Source organism: Acipenser ruthenus, chromosome 6 (assembly GCF_902713425.1).
Source record: "Acipenser ruthenus chromosome 6, fAciRut3.2 maternal haplotype, whole genome shotgun sequence".
NCBI lineage: Eukaryota > Metazoa > Chordata > Actinopteri > Acipenseriformes > Acipenseridae > Acipenser > Acipenser ruthenus.
In genome coordinates, this window is record NC_081194.1 from 71,716,903 (window position 1) to 71,736,237 (window position 19,335).

Sequence of the window (19,335 nt, forward strand, 5' to 3'; positions counted from 1 at the left end):
GAACTTGAAAACTGAACAGAAATCATTATGCATGTACCTTAGATATTGTTAATACTGTGCTCCTTTTTGCACAGCTTAGTCCTTTTAGTACAGTCTCCTTCGCTTAACCGTTTAGTTGTAACTCGCTGAAGTTCATTTTACAGGAAATCTACAGATTCTAGTTACTGACGCTTCGCTTTTTTTTTTTTTTTATCCCGGTACAAAGTTATGTTTAGTACTGTATTCTGTAACAAACTATTGAAAATGCATTTTTTCTTAATTGGTAACATGTACCGGTAAGTAAGTTTTCTTAAAAGGAAAAGAAATTTGGTCAAATCACGTTAAAGTGCGCCCGCTCACTGAGGCTGCACAGTAGGGATCACAACTTCCAAGTATCTGGCACATCATAAATGATATCTTTCTAATTCCTGTGACTGGAGGTAAGAAGTGTGCTCTGTGGTTGCAAATACATTACATTTTGCTGTGTAACATACCGTTTCTGCATTAGCCGGCATAGTTGTTTTGACCACCAGTATGTAGCCTGCTGGGGTCAAGTGACTCCAATCTCTCACTTGGATTGTTTACATCACGTGGTTATGTTTGTTGTCTTCAGCATTATTCAAATGCTGGGGACAAAGTAGAATGTACAGATCAGTGCTAAACAGTACATTTCTAATAAGATAATGGAAATCATTTAAGCAAGTAATATGTGTCAAAGAAAATATTATAGGAAGGTTGGTGTTTCTTATGCGTTTCACTTAAAAAGCGGACATTAGGGTGTCCAGGCTTGTTAATTCCTGCCACCCGGACACAGATGCCAATTCCTGGACTGTCCGGGTCAAACCCGGGCAGGTGGCAACCCTGCGACCATGTCTAAACCAACTTTCTCTGGGAATACATAGTGCTTTCCTGCAGTGTTCCAAAAAGCTATAACCTTAACTATGTAACAGTGTTTTGTTCCATTTCAACAATGTTATTCATGACTGCGATTCAGTTCCAAATATAAAAAAAAATCCAGGATTCCAGCAACAATTCATCTGCTGCACAATAACCAGAAAAGGCTCTGTAAAAATAAATATATTTACTGAGATAAACATTATAGTTCTGTGTGAAAAATAAACAATTTGTGACTAATGCCCATCCCTCAGCGGGAAGAAATGTTTTTGTTGTTTACAGTTAGGTTTTGGATGTACTTTTACTATTCTAACACACCAGTTAGTTACCGGCCTAACTTGTAATGAAGGTAAGCACATATTCATCTTCATTATAAGCTAGGCTACTCTAAATAATAAGCATTTCTTAACATTTTTAACATGTAAGTATATGTTACTTGTTACAGTTGCTGATGTTCTAGGAGAGTTTGGTTACCAGCAGGTTGTGCTTCTCATCTAGTTTTTTTTGGATGGAGTGCAGTGGTATTCATTTATAGTGATAGAGAGGTTGGGGTTGCAGTCAGCGCTCCAGTATGCTGCAGTTTAAGGGACCTGAGATGTGACTTTGCTTTGATTTGTTTGGTATGCAGAGGAAAAGAAGATAGGAAGGGTACCTGGGTTCTACCCCATGGAAGAGAAGTCCTCGCTGGTCCCTTTGGATGAAAAACCTAGACGGATGATAAACAGCAGCATGGAGTCGAAGACTATCAGCACAGAGATGGCACTGCTAAGCACCATCCTTGCTGCATATTCTTTCATCTTGGGTAAGTCAGATCAGTCACTAAGCAGACACTACTTTCATTTCTTAAATCCATAGTAATAATAACAATTAAATTAATAAAAAGCATAAATGTTTGATGCATCTCTCATCACCTGTTATATAACTGAGCTTGGCAAAAGTTAGGTGTCCCGAGTCAAAGCCTTGTTACTTTAGAGCCAAGTCCTGTTGGCTTTAGAGGGCATCCACCTGTTGGATAGTGACAGATCTACATGGAATCTAGAAGATTGAGACAACCTATGAGGTGTATAATAAGAATTAAAAAATTATGGCTTAAGTGAGTAAATGTAATAGGCAAAACGCAAGATGCAAACAGTTAATTTGAGAAGTTCTAACATTTAATGTAATGCTTGAGAAAGAGCAGTGAGCATGCCATAGAAACTAAGGTTTTTTATTAGTTACCTGTGGCAGTGCAGCTGCAGTATGCAAACTTTCCTTTAGTTAAAGTGGATGGTAAGGTCTTAGTTTGACTCCTTCTCGTTGTTACCCTCACCTTTCTATTACTTTTGGACAATGTCCCTTCTATAACATCTGAGCCTATTTTAGATTTGTTTCCCATAAGAGGTCAACTGAAAGCACAGAGGACTGACTAGAAATAACCTGTTTACCCAGTATACAGTAGCTCTTGTTTCTGAGCTTCCCATACTTTCAACTGGATGGGAGCAGAACTATTGTGGGTATTTCTTTGGGTCAGAGGTCATTTATTGATTTGGGAATGGAAACTTGTGGAAACCTAGTTTTTCCTCGTTCTATCCCCTTAGCTAAAAAGACATTTTGAACAAACATTCTGGTCACTCAGCTGATAGATTTATTTTGTCAGATGAATAGATATTAAAATAGCTATTAATAGCCACAATTTATTGATTTAACATTGGCCACCGGAGTTTTGAAGAATAGACATTTCTTTGTAAAGTCGTTTGAATTATAGGAAGTACATTTAAAGTGGAGTCAAACACTCCTTGCATCAGCATGTATTTTGTGTGTCAATTTGTTATTGCACTCTATTAAAAGTGAAACATTTTCTTTATGACGGGCTGGAGCTTGCAGTGGACATGCTGTTTATATGTGTTTTATTGTATGGATGGACATCTGTGTCTGTGGCAGCATGTGAACGTCTTGTATTGTTTTGAAAATATTTAATATAATATAAAACAGTTGTGGAATGTTATCACAACAGAAAACATCCACTCACTGGCTAATAATGGATTAATGAGAAATTTCTGATCGCAAATTTGATTTGATGTGTTAGGCAAACACCTTTTTAATTTATGTAAGCATCTTCATTTAATTAGTATTAGTACAGGAATCAGGCTATAATGGATATTTACACTAACATCACTGTGTTCTCGCCACTCCACCATCCTAAAAAACAGTTCCCTCAATACTGGCATGACAGATTGGATTGCCATAAATCATCTGTTTTAAGCAGCTGGTAAAGGCAGAAGTGTCATTTCCTCATTTAATTTGTCTCCCATGTTGAAAAAAGACCCTTAACAAACAAAGGCTCCTGCTGAGTTCTGCATGCAGGCACATGAGGCAGTGGGGGGTGGGGTGGGGTGGGGGAGCAGAGATTCTGCATTCCACAGAGCATGTGACAGATCAAGTGTAAGGTATGCCAATATTACACTCGTCTGAGACTCAGATAAAGGAAGATCCCTTGTTATTCAAAGTGGCTTCTACACACTTTATAATATTAAAGGTGGCCTACTTACTCATTTGCTGATACGCTTGGACAATATACTTTAAAGGGTTATGATCCATAAAGGTTTGTTCAAAGTTTAGACCCTGCCTTAACCTACTTTTAATTTTAACTTAAATCTAATATAATAAACTCTGGTATTTTTGTAATTAAAAACTGAATTGGTAAATTAAACTGGTGTGTGTATATATATATATATATATATATATATATATATATATATATATATATATATATATATATATATATATAATCTATCAGTGGCGGCTGGTGGCCAAATAAAATGGCCACCAAAATCAAATAATAAGCAAAATCTTATTATTGTATTCTGACTGACGGAATACTTTTCATCATAATAATAATAATAATAATAATAATAATAATAATAATAATAATAATAATAATAATTATATAGGTGGTGGTGGTTGGGGAGGGAGGTGGTGGTGGTTGGGGAGTGAGGTGGTGGTGGTTGGGGAGGGAGGTGGTGGTGGTTGGGGAGGGAGGTGGTGGTGGTTGGGGAGGGAGGTGGTGGTGGTTGGGGAGGGAGGTGGTGGTGGTTGGGGATGGAGGTGGTGGTGGTTGGGGAGTGAGGTGGTGGTGGTTGGGGAGGGAGGTGGTGGTGGTTGGGGAGTGAGGTGGTAGTGGTTGGGGAGGGAGGTGGTGGTGGTTGGGGAGTGAGGTGGTAGTGGTTTGGGAGTGAGGTGGTGGTGGTTGGGGAGGGAGGTGGTGGTGGTTGGGGAGTGAGGTGGTAGTGGTTGGAGAGTGAGGTGGTTGTGGTTGGGGAGTGAAGTGGTGGTGGCTGGGGAGTGAGGTGGTAGTGGCTGGAGAGTGAGGTGGTAGTGGTTGGAGAGTGAGGTGGTAGTGGTTGGGAAGGGAGGTGGTGGTGGTTGGGAAGGGAGGTGGTGGTGGTTGGGGAGTGCAATATAAGACTGAGTTTGCAAAGTAGGTTTATATACCTAGTAGGTTAATGGGAACTTGCTGGTAATAGGCTAGTAGATTAACCAATTACTGTACTAGGCATTTGTACTATAGATTTCCTGCCTGAATACCTTGCTAGCTTTATATTATTGCAAATGTGGTACCATTCAGCAGAGCGAAAATTGTAAAGGGGTACTTCAGCTGAAACCAGCACACAGAAGGGGTACCGTTTAAAAAAACGTTGAAAACCACTGTCCTGTTTCAGACTTAATACACTAAAAATGGTTGGAAAATGGAAATAGCCCACTCAACACTGATAAAAAAATAAAGCATGAACAGAACACATACAAGTAATTGACTACACAGAGGTAAAACACTGTAAAAACTACAAAGGCGTGATTCTGAAGCAAGTGTGTATAATAGTGTATTGCTAGTTTTGTACCATTAAAACAATCTAATTTAACTAAACTCCTTATTGGTTCTGTTCTACTGGGTCGAGCAGGACCAGCTGGCTGTTTAAAGGCATGTTCAGCTAAATCAGTGTAAGTTCTCAATGACTTTTCCAGGATGGTAGTAATAAACAGCATCCTGAATATTGACTTCCACAGTAGCTGATATTCTGTAGGGAAAATCAAGTAGAATGGAATTTTACAGTTGACTGCTTCTCGACTTCCCTTAAAATATAAAACACTACCTGGTAGGAACAAGGGAAATAATTCAACACAGGCACAACCACCGAAAATATTTTCATGTAACCCTCGAGGCATCTTATATAGCTAGCTGTAAAACACATTAAGAACCATGCAGAATAGGTTCCACATGAAGGCCAGAATTTCAAAGACAGTACAGGGAAAAACAGAATTAAAAAAACATGTGGAAGTAATGTATCCTCTTATATAATCTATCTATGGAATATGCACATGAAGAAAGAATGAACTAACTCAATATGTTACAGTATGTTGCATTTACATATTCAAAACTACTACATAGTTTGCATTGTTGCTTTAGACTTTTGGAATGTGAAAGCTTTGTTGTTTAGATAACCTCAAAGCAAAACCTACAGAAATAGATCAGCTATTTTGCTATAGGGTCTACCTGGGTCACTGATAGATTCTCATCACAATGCTGTAACTGTTGCTTGCTTAATAAAAAATAAAAACAAAGATCTGTATTTTGTTCATTATTAATTATGCAAGTACTGTAACATCAAAGATAAGACCAGTACTTAGAGGTGATATTGTCTATACTTGTATAAAACAAGCAGCTTTTCCTATCGTACTAGTTATTAGCATTGGCTCATTTTCTGTTTTAAATTAGACAGTAAAGATGCTTGCTCTGTCGTTTGGGGCGGCATGCAGGCAAGGCTAAAATGTTTAAATTAGCATCTAATCACATCATACTTTTCTGTTACAGAAAACCCTGAGCGAGCAGCCTTGTACTTTGTGTCCGGCATCTGCATTGGCCTCATCTTGATGCTGTGTGCTGTGGTGGTGCAGATCTCCTGCAGGACAGACTGCAAAGCCACCCCCACCAAGAAGCCTCAGAAGAACGAGGTCAGCGACAGCGAGAGCGACAGCAGCGACAGCGACTGGGACACCACCTCGGACCTGTCAGCACGGAGGCACCGGCGCTTTGAGAGGACTTTGAACATGAACGTTTTTACTTCAGCAGAGGAGCTGGAGCGAGCGCAGAGGCTTGAGGAGCGAGAACGGATAATCCGGGAGATCTGGATGAACGGACAGCCGGAAATCCCGGGCACCCGCAGTCTGAACCGTTATTACTAGTGATGGGATTAGTGGTACTCTTATAATAGACCTGCTGCATTGGGCTTGGGAGTAATAGCAGTTTGCCAGGCCTTAACAACTTTTTGGGGCATTAAACGGGGGAAGCTAACTTGGAAGCTCCCATCCGCTCAGTGAGAATAACATTTTCAGGTGTGAAGCTGGAGATTGATAATCACTGTTTATTTAACAAACGTTCTATATAAGAACCAACAGCTACTCACAGCACAGACCGTGTTACCTCTGGGAGGTCTTAGGAATTCCAGCCATAATTATAAAACAAGTGATAGATGAAAATGGCTACAGCTACAGTACAGGCACTTTCTGGCTTGGAGAAAATGTGGTGTTGAATTGCCATAACAATGAAAGTGGAAGCTTTTTGCTCACAGTGCACAGATCTCTTTGAACCAATGCCCATGGCATGATGTAAAAAAGGATGTTTCATGGAAGTGGAAAACAAAGACGTGGAGACCCCCCACATCCTAACAGACAGACATTTGGAACACTGTAATACTTATCCAAAAATGTTGTAAAATCACCTCAGCCCTTAGACATTATAAAATAGATTTTATTATTTAATAGTTTTGTTGTTATTTGTCATGGAATCCTGCTATACAGTGGCAAAGCTTTGACTGACACCTCAGGGATGAAATCCTAGTATTTTACTTGTATACTTTGCTTTGTTTATCTATGAAGATTAATGACTACATTTCTTGTGATGTGTCAGAAAGTTTTTTCTTAAAAAAACCTGGTTAAAAACCTCAAAGAGGTTTCTTCTGGTGCTTTTAAGAAAATGCATAATGATGTGCTTTTACCTGCTAGTTAACTATAGTTCTATACGGACATTAAAGCCCAGTTATTTTATACACAATGAAATCCTGATAAGGGTTGAATCACGATTGTGTGAAGTCAGGGCATACAAAGTAGAACACTAAAGACCCCTATTTAACACTAGTCTTGGACTGCCTTACCTAAGGTAACATTATGTAGTCCAGGATTAGTGCGAATCAGGCTCTGTGAAACCAGCCATATATGTTTTTACAACCTTGATTTGTGATCACCTTCTGGAAAAAAAATAATAACCCTGTGTAGCTGTTAACTGCTTTACTTTTGCTGAAAAAGAACATTAATATCCTGTTGAACTCAACCACAAAATATATAGTTTTAATTGCAGTGGTGCCGCTTATAACCCCAAGGAGCTGTACAATAGATTGAAAATAATGATGCTGCTTTTGTTACATTTACATTTATGAACATCATTATTCTTTATTTTTATATGGTACAGTCTTACACTTTTTTAAAGTATTATTTTTTAAGTGTTCTTCCATCTCACTCATACAAATGGAAACATTCCCTTATGGGACTGTGTTGCCTTCAAAAGTCTAGGTGATAACTGAAATATGTAAATCATGTTTCACACGATGCCCAATATATATGCAGTTTTGTCATTTTCTCCAGAAGGCCACATTGTATATACGTACATACATATCTGTCAGTTTGAATTGATACAAATAAAATGTATTTCTCTTACTGCGATAGAGTGACCTTGGATTATTTTATTTTTTTAAAGATTTTTAAAAGCTACACTCATTCTGTGCCTTGACAATCATACATTTATAATCAATTATTATCACGTCCAATTGTATTACTACAAATCAATTATTATCACGTCCAATTGTATTACTGCAGTCTTCTAAAGGTTTGACACACTATTTAGGTTTAGTAAAAAGCTTTTTTTTATTAAACTATTGTGGAATGTATGAGATGCCAAAGGCTGGTTAATTGAGACCAAATATCCTTTGCTTGAAATAAATGTGTATGTGTGTGTGTGTGTATATATATATATATATATTATTATTATTATTATTTATTTCTTAGCAGACGCCCTTATCCAGGGCGACTTACAATTGTTACAAGATATCACATTATACATTATTTCACATTATTTTTACATACAGTTACCCATTTATACAGTTGGGTTTTTACTGGAGCAATCTAGGTAAAGTACCTTGCTCAAGGGTACAACAGCAGTGTCCCCCACTGGGGATTGAACCCACAACCCTCCGGTCAAGAGTCCAGAGCCCTAACCACTACTCCACACTGCTTGAGATATATATATAATTTTTCGGAGAAAGTTCTTCTTAAAATTGATTCGTAACCAAATCGACTACAATGTCTCCATTGTCTTTTTTTTTTAATTTGTTAAAACTTCATGCTGATATTGGACTCGACTCTCGCCAAGATAAGCACCAACTAAGACTTTTACTGTAAACTAATGTGATCCATCTGCATTTCCTTCCATCTGATGTATCTGATGTACATATCCTTCTGCCTGGTGTTGATAGCTGAAGTGTAATACTGGCTTCAGGGACCAGCCTATTTTGCCTCTCTGGAGCATCAAAACACACAGTGGCTGATATTCTGGCTCCAGGGATCAACCACAGTGCGACCTCCCTAGCGCATCAGCATGACAACCATCTGGACTGAGCTGAGTAGGGTACTTCTCTGGGGTCTTCAAGTGGGCACCTTCCATCCTTGGTGTTTTGTTGACTAGCCCATAACTTTAAGCATCACCCCCCTCCATCCCCCACTCAGCTAAGCCCAGCTTACTTACCTTTCTTATATATATACTGTAATACTATTGGATGCAAAGCAACAAAGTTAATTGCTAAGCAACCAAGTTCCGTGAAGCTACTTGCACCAATTTCTTTCTGCTTTGTCATTATATATATATATAAAATAATAAAGTAAGTTCTAGTACCTAAAATGCATTCCTTATACACTTCTGCAAAGGAAGGGATATTGTTTATTAAACAACAATTCCATAACCAGGCTCAGAGTATGTCTTGTCAATATATGCAAAGCTCTGTTTATACAAAATAGTAGCATATTGTGAAGAGAAGAGCATTACCAACATTATTTCAATTACTCTTGCTTATCTAACGAAATGTAATTTCTACAGAAAATATCAACTGCTAAGGAACAACGACATTGAATTCCTTATACAGTACTTTTCTTAAATATATTCTGGACTCTCTTGTCTCAGACTAAATACAAGCCCATTGACATGTGTAACAGGGCAGAGGTTGGGCACCGCAAGCGAGCATCTAAACATCCATGCAGAAGAGACGGGCTCATTTGCATCCATGGTTTTAGAGCTTTTAACCTCATCCCACCTCACCGACAGAGGACAGGACAGAATCCGTAATGGCAGTGCATCACACAACACTGCCCGTTACCCATGCCTCATCTCATCACACCGACAGAGGACAGGACAGAATCCGTAATGGCAGTGCATCACACAACACTGCCCGTTACCCATGCCTCATCTCATCTCATCTCACCGACAGAGGACAGGACAGAATCCGTAATGGCAGTGCATCACACAACACTGCCCGTTACCCATGCCTCATCTCATCACACCGACAGAGGACAGGACAGAATCCGTAATGGCAGTGCATCACACAACACTGCCTGTTACCCATGGCAAGTGGCCCAGTTGATGTGTTGTAAATTATGACATCCATCTACAGAGGCACACAGTTTTAAACTATTAAATTAAAATATTACAAAACACTTGCACAGTTATACAGAACAGTGCATTTAACCCTTTTTTAGATCATTTTTCTTCAGGGTTTACAGAAAATTGTTTTCATTTTCATGGGAATTCATTTAATTGCTCCTCAGAGTGATATCTTCAGGCTTAAAAATATATTGAAACCAACATCTGCTAAATGAAAACAAATGGTGGTGTAAAATGCATTTCCCCAAGGAAATGGTTTGAATTGCATAGTTTCCCACCATTAATCTTTGAAAGTCTCTCTGTCTTGCACTGTATGCAGTGTTTTTAATTTCATGAAAGGTTAAGGGTAGGACTTCCATGTAACCGGAACACTGATAGTTTTGTTTTCCTGATGGTTTTAAGATACTGTACCATAAATGAACTGTGTGTTTCAGCTTTTGATGTTTCTGTACATTGTTCTCTTTGTTTATTTAGAAACATAAATGACTTATTCGAGACACTATCTTGAGACACTATCTTGTTACCAGAACATTATTGGCCCTACTTCTTGTTTCCTTTAGAGATTCAGGATCCTTGATACAGTATGATATTGTAACTACCCTCGATTCCGGCTAACGTTTGTCCAGACATTAAGTGAGCATTCCTGACTCCATAGTTACAAAATTGCCTTAATAATTATAAGGAGTAATTAACATTTTAGTAGTTTGTCTAATTGGTAACGAAGAGAGAAAACACAAATATTCACTGTACTTTCACAGGGGGCATTGAGTGGAAGAGTGGATAACAATCTTCCGAGTAGATATAATCCAAGACAAAGTTGAGGATTATATATTAGAGAGGGAAACTGTAGTCTGCATGTAAACTCCATGCATCCTCCAGCTATCATATGACAAGTGCTTTTATCTTGCTTTGTTTTAGCATCCTGTTTTTCACTAAAAACAAAGTCAGTTCAACAAAACAGTCATTCGGTTCAGTTACACGTTTTAATCTTTATTTATCCACACTACTGTATTGCCGGATAACAGGATTTGGTATCCCAATGAAAGCCAAAGGCAGATAGAATCCACTTGTCACATAATGTTTATTAATATTTGTGAAAAACAGTAACAACACAAAGAGGAGAACATTTAACTACAATTATGCATAGCCTTGCATAGTATTTTGATTATACTTTTCTTTTAGTATCACTTCCAAGGTATTTCACCTTGTGTTGCTTTGTTTTTGTGTTTATGCAGGCTGGCTTCCAGATGTCATCACCACCCCATGGGTCTGTGCACAGAGTACATTTGGGGTATGTCTGCCTCTGCTGTCAAGTCTTCATCATGAGCCACTCACCGTGAAACAACAGCCAGCCGAGCCACACACTCAATGGGCTGCTGAAACACTAATCTGTCCAAACATGCTATCCTTTGGGAGCCATTTCGAAGTTTGGGTTAAGACTTCCATGCAGTAGTTTTAAATCTGTGGTTATTGCCTCGCCTGAATCATAATTACAGAAAAAAAGATACTTATTGAAAATGTTGCTACCAACAACGGTTGCTATTTGATACTTTTAACGTATTTTCATATAAAGCTGAAACGCTGTAACCAAAAGTGATAAAGACAGGATAAGTTAAGACTGGGGTAAAATCAATAACAAATTAATTAAAAATCGATAATGTTTGGGGTAGGGTACCACTGTATCTGTGAGAAGGATTGCACATTAAAATGTGTTTCATATATTTGAAGAAGGGACAAATCTATTCTGGGAAACCAACATATTTATAGAGTATGAGTGGGGTAAAACATGCTACAAATGCTTCGTTCTCATTCATTATTCATCTTTTCCACTTTTCTTAATTTATTTTACAATATGTGGTTTCTGCCATGGGGAATGCTGAGACTGGTGCATCTTGCAAAGGAGGGCACTGGAGGAGGTGAATATATAAACAGTTCTAAAGCAGCCACTAATTGCATAGTTGTGTTTATGTAAACCTGAAATGCATACAACTGTTTAAAGAATAACAACAACAAGCAGAGGGTAACAGTTTCCATGTATAAACTATTCCAGTTTCATTGTGTATGATTTCCTATTGAAGTAATACAAAGTAAACATCAAATAATGAGTAATTTCACATCCTCACATATTAAACAATTTCCCCCACATTAATTCCTCATAAACAGGATTAGAATGATGGTATAATACTTCAGCTTTTGGTAAAATATAATTTTTCCACTCTTCGGCTTGCTGCCAACCAACCTATTTAAAGCAGAAGTGTAAAGTTTCTCTGTTTATCAAGCAAAACTAGTTCGATAGGGTGATGCAAAACTTTGGGCCATAGCTGTAGTACCACGCGAAAACACATACGTTGTTATACTGATACTGCAGATTTGCGCCTCGAGCATGTTGTAAAAATTGGGGGAACAAATCCCCCTGCCCCCTCCCCCCACCCTGTAATTCTGCCCATGACGGGTTCTGACCGCAGCTCAATAAAAAAAAAGTGTCCTTGGTATTGTAATGACCAGTGCACTTTTGAAGATGAATCAGCAGACGGAGAGCGTTACCAGGTACAATTAATTAACAATTTATTAATTATAATAACACGGTCCCTGTTTGGGCCAAGACCATGCCACAAAAACAACAAAAAGGCCCTATTCCTTCCCTCACCTACTGATCCTCACTTGCACTTTCTCAGGCTCCCGCTCCACGTCACTCCAAGGCTTCAGTTTTTCTCAGTTGCACACAGGCCCAATTTCTCTGGCTGTCTCTCACTAGAATTCTGACGGCTCGGTTCGTTCAAACGCTCAGCACTCAAACCTCTCACTATTCCATCAACAGCCACCTCAAAACCGAAGTATTTCTGGGTTGTTATTTTCTAGCCAATCCAGAAGTAATTGAATCTTCAGCTGCTCTGCATGGCAGCACAAAGTAATATCCACTAGAAACTGTCTTCAGAGCATCAGAAACTGCTTAAGGGTTAGGTTTAGGGTTAGGTATTGGGTTATGGTTAGGTTTTTTAGGGTTGGAGTTGGGATAAGGTCAGGGTGGGTTGATGTCGGAGAGGTGCCGAGCTCGGGAAGTGAAAGGTGGGAGTGCTTGTCAAATGCCCTAGAATTGTCTGATGCCCTGAGGACTGTTTCTAGTGGATATTCCTTTCTGCTGCCTTTGCGTGTTACTACCTGAATAATATGAAACAAAGCACACATCAGCCATGCGGTTGCGTGTCTGCAATTATTTTACTGAGTTCAGAATTGCAATGTCACAGCCGGCCCCTCCCATATTTATAGTGCCATAGCTATTGGCACTATAAATATGGCTGAGCTAGGATAATGAGCTCCCATAATGCTCATATTACTGTGCCATGTACTTAAACTCAGAAATCTACAACCTATTAACCCATCAGGCTTACTTGGAGACTGTTGTCTCCCATGCCAGTATAAAAACCTACACCATCCTGATTGTGCTTTATTGCCTAATAAAGTAATCCAGCTGCAACTTTTAATTTGACACAGAAGTACTTTTTAACGGTCTGAATATAATACAAAAAATAATCTGAAACATTGATGACTGAAAAATTAAAGCCGAAGTGATGGACAATCATTTTAAAAAATATTGCCATATGTTTGCTAAACACAAGCATGCTGTGTGTGTGTGTGTGTGTGTGTGTGCATGTCCCAAATTAAAGTATGGAACGCAAGCAAACAACTTCACGGATCCCTGGAATCCTGCAGAACATAACACAAATAAAGGTTAAAAAAAATCTGGGTTTCTTTTGTTTTTTTGATCCATTAGTATATTGCTCCATCCAGTGGACACATGAATGTAATGCTAATACTATATGTACAGAATTAGCAAAAGAAAAAAAATTATAATCGTTTTTTGATGTAAAGCATGCTACTACCATAAGATTGTAATTACATTCACAGATCATATCTATCAAGGTATTAACAGCAATGTAATGTGGACTAGTTTCACGGACCCTAATAGATTCTACTCTTGAACTAAAATTTGTAGTCCAAGGTTAGTGCTAATTGGGATTACATAACTACTAACAATTTCAATTTCCTAAAACTAATTTTGTAGTAAAGACCTTAATAAATATGTTCCAGTATGTCACCTTGTAGCACAGGTTATACAAAAATACATGTCATTTTGTGACACAGCAGAGGTGATGAACACGGTTTACTCTGTGTTAAATTCCTTCTCATAATAATGCATCAGCAATGCTGTGTTTACACTGCCACTTCGGACCTAAGCCGACTCAGGTCCAACTGATCGCGGAGATTCTTATCATTTTTCACGTAGCGTTTACACTGCGTTGTTCCCTGACACAAAGGCGGAAAAGGCAGAGTGGTATTACAAACAAACAATACAGTGTCGTGTTCATATTGCGGGAGCTCATTTTAAAAAACATTTACCTTATCTTGCCGTCTATGAGAAAAATGGTTATTCGTTTAGACCAGGGGTCTCCAATCCTGGTCCTGGAGGGCCGGGGTCCCTCCTGGTTTCTAAACATGAAGAAGCACTGCAGCTTCTTCATGTTTAGATTCAGTGGGGGAGGAGCCGAGCGGCACTCCTGTCATGCGTGAGCTTGGGTTTCTACCTCTGATTTACAAAAATCCAGGACACCAGAGTCATTTCGTAAAAAAAATAAATACATAAATAAATAAATACTATACTTTGATGACATTTAATGTCTTCAAAGTATATTATATGGAAGTCTTACAGGTTTCCCAGGACAGCTGCCTCAAAAAGAGAACAATCCAGGCAAAACCAGAACGGGTGGCAACCCTAGCGTGAGCCGTCCTAAAGTCAGGTGAGTTTACACGGCTTTTGGACGGACCTAAGATGGCTGATTGGCCGTTTTTAGGACCGCTGAGAGTCGGCAGTGTGAGTTTACACTGCAGAAAAAAGACCTGAGACGTCGTTAAAACGGCCAGTGTAAACGCACCATTAGAGAAGGTACCAGACTCACCCTATATGGAGGAAGCATAAGGAATGCGATCGGTGTGACTGAAAATATGAGATGTAATAACTGTGGTTAGAGTGATGAGTAGGTGTGAAGACACATGACACTGAACAAAAAAAGTGAATTCACAACTGTAAAATTAGTTTATAAAAAAACAACACTGATGTTTTAGCTGTTTTTTTTTTTTTTTTAGTCATTCACACTTAGAAGTTTTTTTGTACAGAATCTTCCATTAGTCTCTGTGTAATGCAGTGTCCATCAACAAATGTAACACAAAAAACATTTATAAGGCCAAAGAAGGGTTAAATGTGACTGTTGTACTGTACCAAGCTTTGTTAGTGTTTGGCTTATGCACAACATATGTGTTGTATGAAACTGGAACATTATGCTGGATTATGTGTAGTTCTGTGAAGTTAAATAAATGTTACAGGAATGATGATGAGTATTTGTACTGGGAATCGTTACACAGTCCAAGCCAACACCTTACAGTCTTATGCAATGTTTAATAGCAAAGTAATATTCACAAAAGCTATACAAATATAAAACAACAATAGAAGTGTATCCACCACAATGACATTCTTAGATTTCTTGAATTTCTATTACTGAAAAATTCTGCTAATCACTGCTTGCTGTCTTATTTATTTATGTATTTATTCAGGTACTTGTCAGGAAAGTGAGATTTTGTTTTATCAGCTCCCTGTAGGTATAACCTTTCATAGTAATAACCCAGGTCTATTCCATCACAAGACATGTTCCCACTATACAAGCTGTGAAGGCCACCACATACTGTGCTCTGTCCTTGATTTATTTATCTCCGTATCTGCCAGCGGTTCCCACATATTACTGCTGCAAGGAGGTTGAGTTAGCTAGCACAGGGAGGCTTGATATTACTGTGACCTCAGCCACTGAGCACCCTTGAAAGAAAAGAGAACATTTTTATTATTTGAGTGAAGGGGACTGGGATTTGACTATGATCCTACTAATGTTCAAAAGGAACAATAACCCTTTTAGAATATTGTACTGTTTGTGTATTTTAGTTGTGAAGCAGTGGTTCAGGCAGGCAGCTCTCCTGAACCTTTCAAATAATCTTCAAAAAACGCTAACTGCAATTAAAATCTCAAACAAGCATTGGGTTTGAACAGGCAACCTGTTAACAACTGCATAACAGCAGGTACATGGGTCAGACTGACAACTCCCCTGAATTCTTACTATACAACAAAGCTCAGGCTAGACAGAGAGTTCCCTGGCAACTACCCTTTAACAGGCAGCCACAAATAATCACTCCATTTGGCCACTAGCTTTTAAAACCTGCGCAACCATAGCGCCTTCTTATAGGCTTAGCCTGCCTCCTTATGCAAATAGGGTACCGGGCTTTGGACACATCCCATTGGCCCTCATCCGCACACCAGGACCAATTGGCACAGACAGACAAACAACAACCAATGAAGATGCACAGATAACAACCAATGGGAACAGACCAGGGCAGACAAACAAACAGCGGGATACATGGTACGGGAATACACACACAAAAGATAAACAAGCAATGGTGGAATACAGCAGGGGGGGGGAATAACACATACAGCATGCAAACACAAACAGACAGCAAGGAATACAGTACAAAAACACAAATGCATAGATCGCTACAGTATATAAACCTGTTTTACAAAAGCAGTCCTGCCATGCTTCAAATTATCACTTCCTCCCCAACCAGCACTCCCAGGCTTGTCCGGACGGGGGGCGTATACGATGCGTCTCTGCCTAATATTTTTTGTTCACCTGGATGAACAGGTCGCATAGATTTTTAAATTGTATTCTTTGTTTTTTAGCAGGCGGCACCGTAATGCTCTGAAGGATGAGGCTGTGCTCCAACTATTTTTATTCTACTTTTCATTTTTCTTCAACCATTGTTTGAGTTCATTGTTTTGGAAATCTACAAGATTTTGTATTCTAATAAAGGTGGTTATTTAATGCAAGATTGTCCGGACTGAATGTTAACTTTCTCCATTGTTGACCTTAGCCTTCCATTCCTTTTCATTTATAATAACTTCCTCGATCACCTCTGTTTTGAGGTCCCCAATTGACCTCAACCAGAGTGAGTTGCTATTTTTTTCAGCCTCCTCGGATAGCACCTACACTGTACGCCGCAATTCCTGTTATTAATCAAAATGAATCAAAACTATAAGAAAAATCACACCATAGAAGAAGAAACTGGCAAAAACATTTTGTTGCAGAATACAGTGGCACATAATGTACTGGTTCATTTTGCAAATAGTTAAAAATAAAATGTGGGTGCTTTCCAAAGTTGAACTAAATTAATGTTGAAGCTGATCGAGGCAGTCAGCATTTGATGATGCCTGAAATCTCAAGTTGCTTGAATAGTTAAATACTGTGTACAATGCTGTCTTTGGATAAAATAAAAAAAAACCTATCAAAAGACAGCATTGGATAATCTTTAATCAGTGTTAAATTCATCAGTCTTTAATTAATTATATTTGTGGACTTCTGTGAAATGTGCACACTGATTATATATTATATATATATATGTAAACAGCAATGGACAAATTCCATCCATTCTCAGTCTTGGGGATAATGCTGGCTTGGGACACAACATTTACATATGTTACAAAAGTAAATTGCCATCATTTATTACTTTTTTTAGGACTTTTACCAATACCTATAATGTGATTAGGGCAGCTAGGCAAAGCTGCTAGGCTCTGGAGCCACAACTGTCATCTGCAGCCCCTTGCTTGTTCTGCAGCATCATCCCAGCTTTCCAGGGTTTTGATTTTACTGCATTTTTTCCTGCCTCTGGATGGGTTCCTCTCCGAACTGCTTACCTTTACAATACTGAAAGACTGGCCCACCAACAATCACAGAAAAGCGTTTTAAATCTGGCATTCAAATCCCAGTGAAAAGCGATTGGAATTTTCTGTTTCTTCTCTGCCACTCCATCAACGCCATTGTCTTTTCTCCCTCCACCTCCAGCACAACGCAGAAACCAGCCACCAGAAGTCCCGCTCTCGCAGAACAAACACGCTCCATCCGACATACGCAGAAACCAGCCACCAGAAGTCCCGCTCTCGCAGAACAAACACGCTCCATCCGACATACGCAGAAACCAGCCACCAGAAGTCCCGCTTTCACAGAACAAACACGCTCCATCCGACATATGCAGAAACCAGCCACCAGAAGTCCCGCTCTCGCAGAACAAACACGCTCCATCCGACATACGCAGAAACCAGCCACCAGAAGTCCCGCTCTCGCAGAACAAACACGCTCCATCCGACATACGCAGAAACCAGCCACCAGAAGTCCCGCTCTCGCAGAACAAACACGCTCCATCTGACATACGCAGAAACCAGCCACCAGAAGTCCCGCTCTCGCAGAACAAACACGCTCCATCTGACATACGCAGAAACCAGCCACCAGAAGTCCCGCTCTCGCAGAACAAACACGCTCCATCTGACATACGCAGAAACCAGCCACCAGAAGTCCCGCTCTCGCAGAACAAACACGCTCCATCCGACATACGCAGAAACCAGCCACCAGAAGTCCCGCTTTCACAGAACAAACACGCCCCATCCGACATACCCAGAAACCAGCCACCAGAAGTCCCGCTTTCACAGAACAAACACGCCCCATCCGACATACGCAGAAACCAGCCACCAGAAGTCCCGCTTTCACAGAACAAACACGCTCCATCCGACATACGCAGAAACCAGCCACCAGAAGTCCCGCTCTCACAGAACAAACACACTCCATCCGACATACGCAGAAACCAGCCACCAGAAGTCCCGCTCTCGCAGAACAAACACGCTCCATCTGACATACGCAGAAACCAGCCACCAGAAGTCCCGCTTTCACAGAACAAACACGCCCCATCCGACATACGCAGAAACCAGCCACCAGAAGTCCCGCTCTCGCAGAACAAACACGCTCCATCCGACATACGCAGAAACCAGCCACCAGAAGTCCCGCTTTCACAGAACAAACACGCTCCATCCGACATACGCAGAAACCAGCCACCAGAAGTCCCGCTCTCACAGAACAAACACGCTCCATCTGACATACGCAGAAACCAGCCACCAGAAGTCCCGCTCTCGCAGAACAAACACGCTCCATCCGACATACGCAGAAACCAGCCACCAGAAGTCCCGCTCTCGCAGAACAAACACGCTCCATCTGACATACGCAGAAACCAGCCACCAGAAGTCCCGCTCTCGCAGAACAAACACGCTCCATCTGACATACGCAGAAACCAGCCACCAGAAGTCCCGCTCTCGCAGAACAAACACGCTCCATCCGACATACGCAGAAACCAGCCACCAGAAGTCCCGCTTTCACAGAACAAACACGCCCCATCCGACATATGCAGAAACCAGCCACCAGAAGTCCCGCTCTCGCAGAACAAACACGCTCCATCCGACATACGCAGAAACCAGCCACCAGAAGTCCCGCTTTCACAGAACAAACACGCCCCATCCGACATACGCAGAAACCAGCCACCAGAAGTCCCGCTTTCACAGAACAAACACGCTCCATCCGACATACGCAGAAACCAGCCACCAGAAGTCCCGCTCTCACAGAACAAACACACTCCATCCGACATACGCAGAAACCAGCCACCAGAAGTCCCGCTCTCGCAGAACAAACACGCCCCATCCGACATATGCAGAAACCAGCCACCAGAAGTCCCGCTCTCGCAGAACAAACACGCTCCATCCGACATACGCAGAAACCAGCCACCAGAAGTCCCGCTTTCACAGAACAAACACG

At 40.2% G+C, this 19,335-nt stretch overlaps 1 protein-coding gene across 3 annotated transcripts in view; it reads left to right on the top strand.

The window, feature by feature from the left end:
* Nucleotides 1–7,712, top strand: part of LOC117410965 (protein eva-1 homolog A-like) — a 105,260-nt gene extending 97,548 nt beyond the window's left edge. For 2 of the 3 annotated variants that reach the window (XM_059025777.1, XM_034017943.2), the window contains exons 3-4: nt 1,502–1,675; nt 5,720–7,705. In XM_059025777.1, coding sequence (XP_058881760.1) covers nt 1,540–1,675; nt 5,720–6,090 — 507 coding nt within the window. In that variant the 5' untranslated portion in view covers nt 1,502–1,539 and the 3' untranslated portion in view covers nt 6,091–7,705. Of the gene's footprint in view, nt 1–1,501; nt 1,676–5,719 lie in introns of all 3 variants that reach the window. The other variant, XM_034017942.3, reaches the window with a different exon arrangement.
* Nucleotides 7,713–19,335: the final 11,623 nt, after the last annotated feature.